Source organism: Cariama cristata, unplaced genomic scaffold (genome assembly GCF_000690535.1).
Source record: "Cariama cristata isolate BGI_N322 unplaced genomic scaffold, ASM69053v1 scaffold4158, whole genome shotgun sequence".
Classification (NCBI taxonomy): Eukaryota; Metazoa; Chordata; class Aves; order Cariamiformes; family Cariamidae; genus Cariama; species Cariama cristata.
Window position 1 is genome coordinate 11,493 of NW_009629341.1, and position 12,599 is coordinate 24,091.

The 12,599-nt window shown below is 42.9% G+C and overlaps 1 protein-coding gene across 1 annotated transcript in view; it reads left to right on the top strand.

Moving 5' to 3' along the window:
- The first annotated feature begins 4,218 nt into the window (after positions 1 to 4,218).
- Positions 4,219 to 12,599, top strand: part of LOC104165470 (putative polypeptide N-acetylgalactosaminyltransferase-like protein 3) — a 75,159-nt gene continuing 66,778 nt past the window's right edge. The window contains exon 1 of the mRNA XM_009705113.1: positions 4,219 to 4,329. Coding sequence (XP_009703415.1) covers positions 4,222 to 4,329 — 108 coding nt within the window. The 5' untranslated portion in view covers positions 4,219 to 4,221. The remainder of the gene's footprint in view (positions 4,330 to 12,599) is intronic.

Below are 12,599 nucleotides of genomic sequence, written 5' to 3' on the forward strand. Positions count from 1 at the left end.
TGCTCCCACTGGTGACCCCCAGCTGAAGCATGGAGGTGCAGAGAGGCAGCAGAAGTGGGAAATTGTGCGTGTTTTGGACAAGTCTGAAATCTCAAAATGGAAAATAAGATGTTTGAATTTGATATGCTAAATTAGTAATGGCAAGTTTGGGAGAGGGACAAATAATGCCTTTCTGGGCAGGTAAAGGACCATCCCAAATGTGCGTAGTGCGGCGCCGTGCCTTCTAAAGCAAAGGGACTCTGTTGTTGGAGGTGAGCAACACCATGATTGAAGTTTATTAAAAACAACAGCGGTTTAATGGAAACTGGACACCCCAGCAGTTCTTAAAGTATATTCTCAGCCTTCTTGCACTCAGTGGTATGACCGCTAATTATTTTTTTTAATATCTTTTTTCTACATATTTTATAACTTGCACTTTAGTATAAAATTGGAAGCAAAATCCAATTGTGTAGGAAAATTAATTTCCTTGAATTGAAGAAGCAATCTACTTGAGACTTTTTAATCATTAGATGATAACTGTGCACTAAAGAAAGGAAGACCATTAAAGTAACTTAATAGACTAGGATAAACGTTTTTCCCTGTATCTTCTTCATCTTTATTTAGAGATTCACGCTGAGGATATTTCATAAAAGCTGCTCTTCTTGACCTTTCGTCATTTCTTGTATAGAGGAGCCAACCAAAATAATGGCAAGGAACTAACGCTGTGGATTTCTGGATACAAAACCAATAACTCTGCTAAACATCTCTGTTCATACTTTCCTGCCAAATTCCGCTTTTCCTTTCTCATTAAAGAAAGAATAGCTATTGGGACAAATAAAAATGCATTTAGCTGAGCTGAGCTGTGTGATTTTTTAAAAACAAACTGTGTTAATGCTTTTAATTAAGGGGCAGAGGAACAAGAGGCTTTATCAGCTCTTTGTCTGCAGGCCATTATTTCATTGTGGATGGGCTATCTATTATTGTAAACGTCCACCTTTTTGAAGGATTTACTACAAAATCAAATAGTGTTTTTATTTAAATTGTTGAGCACCGCTTGATTCCTCATTTATTTAATATGGAGGCATTGTTACAAAGAAGAATGTAGCACTTAATTTGTATTGCTTGAGGGACCTCAGATCCGCTCGGGAGCGCTGCTTTGCATGCTTCATGGTATCGTGTGTTGAAAACAGAATGTGCAGCAAAAGGAAAAAGAGGAAAATTTGAAGGTGAAGTTGCAAAATCACAATCAGGCTGTTTCCAAGAGCATTTTGGAAAGGATCGGTGACTCTATGGTCTATAAACTGACGTAATCTTGCAATATAATAACCAAAAAAAAAAGCTTTCTTGGGGTACAGCTCCTGTGCATGGCTGTTGAACGGCTTCCAATTCAGAAAACCTTGTTTATCTGGTGGTCAGTTCCCAGTGATCCACATTATTGGGTCAGAAATGAAGTTTCATGTGTCTGAAACTTTCACCTGGATTTTTTCCTGGCTTTAATAGTTCTCTGAGTGCCTTTAACAGACCTAACAGGTTTTAACTGGAGAAATCAAAGGTTCCCATGCTCCACCACACCTATTCCCAGTGGAGGAGATGAACTGGGTTATTCATGCTCCGTGTAAAACCAGAGCAACTTACCCTTCTATTTAATTCCAGGAGGTGATCTAGGATAATGGAGCTATTAGATTGGGCATCTGTAACGTGGTTATCATTTCAGAAAGAATTGTTTCTGCTAATGGCAGTTAACTTGCTACAAATAAAGCAATAGAATTGAAATCTTAGGTACTAGAGTGGCAGCAAACCATGAAACATTATACCGCTTATTGGAAGGAAGGCCAAGCTTGCTGTCAGGGAAGGAATCTATTGAAAAAAACGCTCTGATAGATTCCAATTCTAACTAATTTAATATGGCAGCAGCGTTCAGCTGTTCTACCAGTCCATTAAAAGTATTCAAATGTCTATAAATAATAATACTCACATGGCTAGAAACATTCATCCAAGGAGCTTGAGGGTTTCACAAAGATTAATTTGTCCGACTGTCGGCAGAGCCGGGCTGTAAGGTCCTCGGAGGTTTTTGAGCCCTGTGGCTGCCTGCGGTGTGTTGAGGACCCTAGATGCTCCTCTGGCAGATATGGGTGTTTTCTGTGGTGTGGATGGAGAGTTTGAGAGTGAGCCTGATCCTTGCTATCTGTAAGCCTTGTCTGAGTATATTTGAGGATGCTTTCCACCTCTGCAAGCTGTAACTGCTTAGTTCAACCTTGAACATGCTCCACAGCATGGACAAGCCATGAAATGTGCTTTGAACCAGGATTTTGGGGCTGCTGTTAAAATACATGATCCTGTTGTCCTGTTTCTACCTCAAGACCAGATGCCCTCTGGAGAACAGGAATTTCGAAGTGGTGTGAGATTTCCAGATACAGAGGCTACCGTTGGCGTTACACCCTGCAAGCCTTCCCCAGACAGCACAAGGCGGTTGTCCCCTGGCCAGCCCGTCCTGCATGGTGGAGCTTCCCCCTGCTCAAAGCTTTGAGCTAAGGGTGGGCAGGGGGATCCCATAGCTCCCCGTAAGAGCAGACTCTGGCAGTACCTTGGCATGGCTTAACTGTAAAATTCATTGTCTTCTCCCTGCTGATCCCTCTAAGTGGATCTCATCAATGCTTATAAATACCTTATGGGTGGGTGTCACAAGGATGGGGCCAGGCTCTTTTCAGTGGTGCCCAGCGACAGGTTAAGGGGCAACGGGCACAAACTGAACCTCAGGAAGTTCCACCTGAACATGAGGAAGAACTTCTGTACTTCGAGGGTGGCAGAGCCCTGGCCCAGGCTGCCCAGAGAGGCTGTGGAGTCTCCTTCTCTGGAGAGATTCAAAACCCGCCTCGACGTGATCCTGTGCAACTTGGTGTAGGTGACCCTGCTTGGGCAGGAGGGTGGAATGGGGGATCTCCAGAGGGCCCTTCCAACCCTGATGATTCTGTGATTCTTGTTTTTTTTGTTTACAACAGGGATTCAAATGAAAGCGAGTTAAATGGGAGAACAGGTTTTGTATTTCTGTTTTAGTACAGAAAATATCCCAGAGGGTAAACTTTCCACATACCATAACCGCAACAGATTAGTGTATCCCCAAGCAGCGAGAACATAATGATACGGTTTTGTTCAGTGCCGTGCTCTGTGGCAAAGTGTAATTTCATGGAGAGGGTCACAAGTGTTTAACCACTCAAAAAATACCCCCAAACATGATCTCAGCTTGTGTGAATCAGAACAGCATCGTCATCTCAGGGCAGCTGTATCAGATGGAGATCTGGTCCAGTGTTTTGCAAGGTAATGAGGGAGGGATGATGCATGTGCATGTTGCAGTTACGGTCGTTAGTAAACACAGCTATCTACAATGTCCTTGAAATTGCATAGTTATTATAAATTAACCCCTGACACTGAGTTTTTCCTCAATCTTTCTGCTATTCTATTGATGTCAGTATTGTTAGTACCGCTCTCATTTTTCTCTATTATTTTTCCTGACCGGACGCTGTGCTTGGCTGCTCTTGCACAAGTGGACCTGAGCAGCGTTGTTAGCTGGAGGGCACGAGGTTTTGCAGGATGAACGTGACAACTTGATCTGTAACCCAGAGCCCTGTCAATATTGGTGGAACTGGGCAAATGGCACAGCGGATGTTTCTGCAAACAGTTGTCTTGATTTTTTAAAGGATTTGCTTCTGCAAATTTGCAATTTACCTTGTTGTCACTGGTTGGTGATGACTCCTTTGCGATATGTTGTAAAGATCCCAATCGGAAACCTTGTTTCACAGGATACCATAAAAACTAGTGTCTGTCCTGAAGTCCTGTTACTAGACAGAAAGTAAGAGAAAGCAAATGCCATTGTTACGTTTCCTTCACTTATGGGGAATGGAAACCCAAAAAGGTTGTGACCTTGCCCATAGACACCCCAAGATCTTTGCGACAGAGCCAAGACCTGAAAGCTTTTTAGCAATTTAATCCCAGGAGAACTCTTTCTCCGGTCTATACACGGTGAGATGAACTTGAATTTTGGACAGTTTCATTGCAGTGGTAAAATAATGTCTTCAAAGACACAGAACTCACTCATTGCCGTGAAGTTTCTGGGATAACCTGTGGCAGAAAGCATCTGAAGCCAACAGGAGCTTTGCAGAAATTAGCCCTCGGTCCGTTAAAAATTGGAAAATGTCAATAATTGTGCATTTGTGTTGTTTTTTCTTTTCATACAGGACACCGGCAATGATCGGCTGCTCATTTGTTGTGCACAGAAAGTTCTTTGGAGAGATTGGGCTTCTCGATCCTGGGATGGATGTGTATGGAGGGGAGAACATAGAGCTCGGCATCAAGGTTTGTGACACATTTGCGAGAAAAATTGCACCTAACAGTATTTAAGGAACCCAAAGCAACACTTTAACAAGTTAGCATAAACAGTTATTAGAATGCTTCAGGGGAGCTGAGCATGGATGTGTTTTATAACATTTTAATTTAAGTTTAAGGAGGGAAGATGACTTGCTTTTAGGGATGAGTGTAGTTTTTTTTTTCCTTTGGGTTCTTATCTGTCTGACCTGATGCAGAAAGCTACTGAGATGAAATGGCATGCCAACTTAAACAGGCCCTGGTCACGTTGTCACACTGTTGCTGTAAGTTATAGATATCTTAAATACCAGAAAAATACAGTGCCGTTTTTGTCATGTGAACAGCCTTAGCGGGGCTGGTGGGACTCTTGTGAGTACGTCAAGAAGACACAAAGCCTGAAAATATTTTACAGGCATTTAGTATCTGCAAATAAAGTATATTCACAAACAAGCCAAACCTGCTTTTAAAAGCAAAACACTAATAGCCATGTTTTTAGAGCTGCCTCTGTGCATCCGCACAGACATTCATCGTTATAGAATCCACTGTGACGACATCACTTGATTACTATGTACAATATTAGATGTGGCTTAGTGATTCGAGTGTTTACATACAGTGAAGTGATTCATAAGCAATGAATTCAATGTTCAGAAGCAACTTGGGATGGCAAAGTCTATGGAGATTCTTCCAGGCATATTTTAGAGTACAGCACTTGTACGTTAACAAGCTGATAGGGAGAGGCTTGAGACTTATAACTGGAAAATTGAATTGACTGTGCTGTTGTAAAAATGAAAAATCATTGTTCAGTTCATAGATTTACCAGAGGATATTTGCTTTGCTGGCAAATCAGAAGAAACTTAAGAAATCTATTGTTATTGGCTACGGGGAGCAATAATCTCACTTAAACAAAGGAATAGAAATTAAAGGCTTTAAATATGCCACATAGCTCTTCTCCATATGAAGTAATTATTGCACATCATCATGCAGCTCATTTCTTGGGTCTAGAGAGATCCCGCTCTAAACCAAGCTTCTCTTGTGGCTATCCTTATTTGTTTGTTTGTAGGAGTTTTTAATAATATCATTGTGGAACTAGACTTCTCACAATTAGTAACTCTACCCATCTGCCAGGTTTTTGAGGGATTTCATGGAAGATTGGCTTCATAACTGGAAAAATAAGATGGATGTCTTGGGGACAAGTGATGAGCATATGTCCTCTTCTTTTTCACATGCTGGACTTTTTAGAAAGGCTATCTAATAAAAGTCCTTTTGCAAAAAAAAAAATCCTTCTCTTCCCCATGTGACTTTCCCAAGTGATTTTCCCAAGCTTGCTTATATGTTTCCCTGGTGTTGGCACACTCATACGCTGTGTGTTCTGGTCAAAGTTTTAAAAATGTTGGTGGTTTTGAGAGCCAAAATACTTAGGAAATCCACCTTGTAAGACTACACAGAAAGTAGATTATCAAAGATTCCTGAGCTCCAAAAATCAGTCTCTCTGCAAGGGTCTTATTTAGTGACCAAGAGCTCATGGCACATCAGTCCCATTTAATATCCGTTGGCCATTGTGTATGCAAGGTCAGGTAGCTCATACGGAGAGCGATCCTGGAGATGGTGTGTCTGCGATTGCCAGATATTTGAGTTCCACCTCATAGTAAGATTTCAGTTATAAATAGTTTATCCAAGGCTACTCATTGTATGTGTAAGGAAAGCAAGAGTTGTCATGGATTCAAGCAGATGTCAGGTCTCTGATGGATATATCTGTTTCTAATAGTCCTGATACACAAAGCTTGCCAGCCCTTCCTCACGTGCTTGCAATTTGCCATGGCTGGGGTCTGTAGCAGCTGTATCATGTTACCAGTAATATGGGACTCTTTATTAATAAAATTCTTTTAAAGGATCAACTCTAATAGACAATTATTAGGCTTTTCTGAGTGTTTTCCCGTTTTGCCTGAGAAATAGCTGTCTGTAGTTGGAAAAGTAGTTCGGTGGTTCCTTGTTCGTTTCCATGATTCTTGGATGAAAATAAATACAGAAAGTATTTCTTTTCTTTTTGATGATGGTGCAAATTCCATCATCTTTCTGAGAATCATGTGACATTTTAAAAACATTATATTCTTGTATTACCAAAACCAAATGAGATAATAAACCCATTGAGGCTGTGAGAAAGACATGGAAAAACTACAGTGTTTCAGGCAAAAGCACAAACTAACTACATTATGGTAAAATTAAATGCAAGTAATCTGAGTAACAAAATGAAATAAATAATTGAGAAGGTTGTGCTGTCCTAACCTTGAAGGGCCAAGGCCATAAACTATCCAAGAGTCTTGTTTCATTAATATGCTTCAAATATCCTAAAAGAAGCTGTACTGTACCTATGTATGCTGAAATATACGGGCCATATGTTTCTTTCAGTTGCTGAATTCAGTTAACTAAATGAGAAAGTTCCTGCATGAGCTGCTTAAAAAAATAAAACCCTGTTATTCGCATTCACGGAGGTGGCTCTGGGCTCGCTGCTCTCCTGTACGTGCTGGGAAGCATCCTCGGATTGCTCAGATAATAATAATAAAGCCATTAAGCAAGTTGCTGCCCCAGGCAAATTCCTGTTCTGCTTGCGGGGTAGCTTTGGCCCTAACAAGGGGAACATGCTGTTCTCTGTATTATTGTATTTTCTTTTATCACACTGGAGTGTCTCCAGAAGGTTGTGCTTATTCACTCCTCTTGTCCCTGATGTCCACTACTTCACTTCCCGAGGCAGAATTGAGTCTAATTCTCCTTTTCTTGGCAGAGAGCGGAGAAGTGTTTGCAAAGTAAGGCAGTTTAGGCTAATACTTCAACTGAGAGGTTTTCAACGCGTTTTTTTTTCTCTTTCTCCCCACCCCCCGCCCCCCAAAGCGTGCCTTGCAATCAAATTGTAATAGCACCAGGTCTTTTGTATTGTGTTGACCTACATTTGATCTGTTCCTGCATTAATAACGCTCCCCAGCAGACTGTTTGTGGAAATCTTATCCTTGCGCCCGGCTGATGAGGCTGCTAGGGCTGGGACATGTGGAGACATCTCATACCTGGTCTTGTTCTGGCTGCAGGAATAAGGAGAGCTAGCATTGCGCCAAGCTCCCTCTGCCCCTCCTGGGGAGTGTGTGGGTGCTGTGGACCACAACCTGGCCCCTTCCCCGAGCCCAGCTCCTGCTGTCGGTCCCAGAAAGAATCATAGATTTATAGAACCGTTTAGGTTGGAAAGGACCTGTAAGATCATCGAGTCCAACCGTTAACCTAGCATGGCCAAGTCACCACTAAACCATGTCCCTAAGCACCATGTCTACACGTTTTCTAAATACCTCCAGGGATGGTGACTCCACCACTTCCCTGGGCAGCCTGTTCCAGTGCATGACAACCCTTTCGGTGAAGAAATTCTTCCTAATATCCAATCTAAACCTCCCCTGGTACAACTTGAGGCCATTTCCTCTCATCCTATCACTTGTTACTTGGGAGAAGAGACCGACCCCCACCTGGCTACACCCTCCTGTCAGGTTGTTGTAGGGAGCGATCAGGTCTCCCCTCAGCCTCCCCTTCTGCAGGCCGAACAACCCCAGCTCCCTCAGCCGCTCCCTGCTCCAGACCCTTCACCACCTTTGTTGCCCTGCTCTACACTCGCTCCGGCCCCTCAAGGGCTTTCTTGTCGTGAGGGGCCCAAAACTGCACACAGGTTTCGAGGTGCGGCCTCACCAGTGCCGAGTACAGGGGGACGATCACTGCCCTGGGCCTGCTGGCCACACCACTGCTGATACAAGAATAACCTGCTCTACCTGAACAAGCTTTGAGCCAACTCTTTTAACCCTTTGCTGTACTGAACAAGTTTCTGCTCTGATTTTATATACCTGGTGTCCAGTTTCTGCGGCTTGAAAGTACTGACGCTGCTCTGGGGCCCCACCAGCTCCACGTGTGAATTTTGGCACAGAGGCTTCTCTGGCCATCTTTGCTCCTTCTGTTGAACATTTTTCTTTTATTTTAAAACTGTTTGTGGCCTTGGCTGTTAGTGACTGTGTGACTAAGTGCGAAGACTACTTTTGCTGGATGTCTCGCTGTTTCTCTGCAGGGAGGGTTTTATGGGTTTTCTTGGTTAGTCACAGACATTCAGTAAAGATGCTCCATAAAATTGTGTGTATCTATTTGAATAAAGATACAAAAGTCTATTGCGTGACTGTTGCCATGATTTCAAAGTTTGGGATGGGTTACAAGGTTGTTTTCAGAGTATTTTGTGCTTCTGTCATGCATTGCTAATTAAACTTATGTGAGTTGTCTTTTAAAGATTAATTTAATCAATAAGGGTATTATTACTACTTTGATGGTATCATTTGTACAAATTGTCACTTGAAGAAAGCAATTAACTGAGAATGCTTATTAACTGATCCATCCCACACCTTATTTGTGTAGTAAGAATCGATTATTAAATTCATTAAGAAAAGCACAATTCAGGGATCCCTTTAAGGTTTGGTGACTGACTCGAGCTACTTTTTACTATGAATGTTAAATTGTCTGAAGTTTTGATTGGATCTTTTAAAACTGTTTCCAGAGGAAAAGCAGGGCATGTCATCTTAATATCCCAGATTTTGTCATCTAGGTTCAACAGGCCAGATTTCTGGTGCTGCCAAGCCAGCAGTTGCATGCGTGGAGCAGAGTTGCATCCATGTGCATAGCTCTAAGGGCTGGGAATATGGAGCTTTGAAAATCAAACGGGTGCAATGCAGAGCATTAAGCATATTGTTGTTGTTGGTGATTGCTTTAATAATCAGACTCTCATCCTGGAGCCGCTTACGCACAAAAGTAACCTCTTTGCACTGGCAGTGACATTGATCCTCTCCCAGAGGGTACCATGCCTGTATACCCTTCAGTCTTTCAGAAACCCTTAAAATAGATTAAATAGCATTTTAATGGTACAAATCTCTTGTGTGCGTTTCATCCATGAAGGAGCCCATTTTGTTTATATGAGTACGATTATTCATATGCTTAAATGTTGAAAGGGTCAGGAAAAAAAAAAAAAAGGAAAGCCATGAAATAGGTATATTTAAATTCCACGAGGGAGCTTGATTCTTTCTGCATTCAGAAAATCAAATCCTTCTCTTCCTGCATACATTTTCCATAAAATTATGGCTATATCTTTTTGTTAAGAAGAAAATAGTGAGGATATTTAGAGCAAGCGGTTCTTTCAGCATCTGTGGCTTTGTTGAGTCTGAGGTGAGGGATGGGCAGCCTGTATCCAGCCCCATGGGAGGCAGAAAATTCCCCCCATGGGGAGCTGGGTGGGAGCAGAGGAAGGCTGTCAGGGCAGGGCTACGAGTCATAAGAAAGATGTTTTGAATTTTTTTTCCTATTTTTTTATGAAAAAAAAATACACTAACACAGGCTTGCTTTCCCATCCTGGTGGGGAACACAGGCTCTGATTCGCTACCCTGTGTCTTTATCTGACATTGTGCACATCTCTCAAATGGAGAGTGATAGACGCGAGTGTAATGAGGAGCACATAAATACCATTGCTGGATGGATATTTAGCTAGGTTTCTCCTTGCGTGAACCTAATATCTAAATAGTTAGTGCCTGTCATCAAAATGTAAAAATATCCCTCGTTAGGGTGGAATTTATTTTTATGTCAACCAAACACGCAGACATCTAATATCAGGTGTCACGTTTTGACTCTGCGATGTGTGTTACCGCTGTCATTTGAAATGTTGTTTTGCCAGGGCTTTTTGTTTGATCATCTTCAAATGTCTCTCTCTCTCTCTCTCTTAGTTCTTCTGATTAATATATTAAAACCTGGGTGCAGGCAGAGATAGCTGACGGTAGGCAGCACCTGAAATCCCTTTTTAACCACTCTGTCCATCAATGCCTGGGCGTGAATTCCGGTGTTCCTCCGGTGACTGTCACGTCTGCTGGCTTCACCAGCCTCTGTGTGACGCGTGCCGAGGCTTGCAGGATGCGATGCGTGGGGAGATCCGGGACATCTGCGATGATCTGCATTGTTACATTTTTTTTTTTTCACTTTGAAAAATAGGAAGCTGAAAAGCATGTAATTTATTCATAAGGCTTTATTAGGCTTGTGAGGGTTCACTGAGACACAGTAGTTAGGGTTGAATCGAGTTTCTCATGATGTGCAGGGTTTTTTTTCCCCATCTGCACCTAGCTTTGCTGAGACTGAATTAGTCAGAAAATTACACATGCGGCAGCAAAGGGGTTTTTTTGGGAAGTGTGGGAACAAATCAGCCCGAACTTGTGAGAGATGGCATTTGAGGAGCTCAGATAGGGTTTGCTGCGAGATCCCTCCCAAGCTTTATTTTGTGGTTGGTTGTAGGAGATGTCGGCGCATCTGGTTGCAAGGAAGGAGAGAACGGGTAGAATTACCAGATATCACTTGATTATCTGGGGAGTATGTGCTGTTCAAATAGCCACTCTTTTGACATTTCTGAGAATTTACAGTGAGGAGCTGCAGTCTTCACAAAGTTGGTCAGGTGCAGATGATGCAGAAGTCAGTGCCAGCAGTAGGGGATGCTCGATGGGGGGCTGTTGGCAGGAGGGGAAGGGGGTGAAACGCCGGGCTCGCCTATCAGGGCAAGAAATTTTGGAGTTACAGCAAGACTCAGTTTGAAAAGTTGGGGGCTAAACTGTGGTAAAAGCAATGGGGGAAACACTAAAGCCCGGGGAAGTTGTATTTAACAGACATAGGAGTTACAGTTGGCCCAGCCTGATCTGCAGGACTAAGCTGCCTGGGGATGGATCCCGTCTCCCTCTTATACCTCCGGGCACAAAAAGCCTCCCTGTAAGCAGGGGGCAGCCGTAGCAGCAGTGGGTTTGATGCAGGCTATCACAGACCTACCTGTGGCTTGCCAGCACCCTGGAGACTCCTGCAGTTTAGGAAACATTAGAAAAAAACAATAAAAGAACCCAAACACCCCCGCCCCCCCAGCTCAAACTTGCCTACAGTATAAGCTCAAGACCAGCTTTTGAAAAGTCTTTTTCAGCCAGGCATCAAAATCCACTTAGAAATTGGGGCTTAAGGCTTTTTCCAAATAAAAATCAAGTTAACTTGGAACAAAATAAGAGGCAGAGTGGGACTGACCTTGGAAAAGGTCTTAGAAATACAGCTTTAGAAATAGTGATACGCCAGTAATACACTACGTTCGTGTACAGCCACAATCTGTTTATTTGCACCTGTATCCCTGTTAGAGAAGTTGATTTTGCTCTTCAGAGTGATTGTTGTGTGGTTGGAAGAAATATTTCCACTGCTGAACAATATCCAATCACTGCCTGCATTTATTTTAAGAGCAGGAATCAGTACAAGTATGAATTCAGATCCTATGTTTGGCATTTTAGCTGTCAGCTCAGTATTTACTGTAGGTGCTTGAAGATGCTTTATAAGAAGCTCTGGTGTAGTTTTCCAAACTGGTAAAATGCTTTTCATCACAACCACCTCTATGGAAATGGAGCCGTATTTTGATTATTTCTAAACAGGCTATAACCTCTGCGTAGGGAGCTGGAGAGCAGCTCTGCTCCTACGGCCGCAGTGCTTGGGTGGTTTATAGCTATCCCTCCCTGGGAAAGGAAATGGCAGGCAGGCAGCCGCAGAGCTCCTGTCTCCCTCTTTCCTCTTGATAGAAAATGATTTGTCATCCCTGCCTGTTATCTGCTGACAGATGGGGACAGGTAGGGGCGGGGGGAAGAGACCGCTATTTTCACCCCAGTTGATTCTAGTGTTTTTACTGACAAGTTGATTTTTATGCTGGGAAGACACTGATCATCTTTGCTGGGAAACACGATAACTCTTCCTGTGCAATAAGCTGTATGTTATGGTAGAGATTCACTGGTGAATGAAGAAATACATTTTAGGACTCAACTATGCCTTATCTTTGCTTGAAACTCTGGCAAGTGTCAGCTTTTTATTGATTTTTCACCAAATCGGTGCCTCTAGCAAGCAGTGGTTAGGGATCTGCCAGACGTTGGTTTAACACGCTGGACCGTAGTCAAAGTCCACCCTGGTCGCCCTGGGCTCAAGGCCTGGGTGGAGAAAGCCAGACGTGGAGAGCAGCCACAGCATGTCCATAGCTAAAGGGACTGTGGGGAGCAAGGGCAAGTGGCCATGCAGGTCCATAGAGACTTAGCAAAATTTGGTTTATTTATGCCTTTCACCAAGGGATTTTAGAAAATAGAGCCTAAATCCTGAGGGAGGTTCTGCAGCGCTCATCTTTGGTTTAACTCTGCTTCTCCTGCTGACCAGAGCCC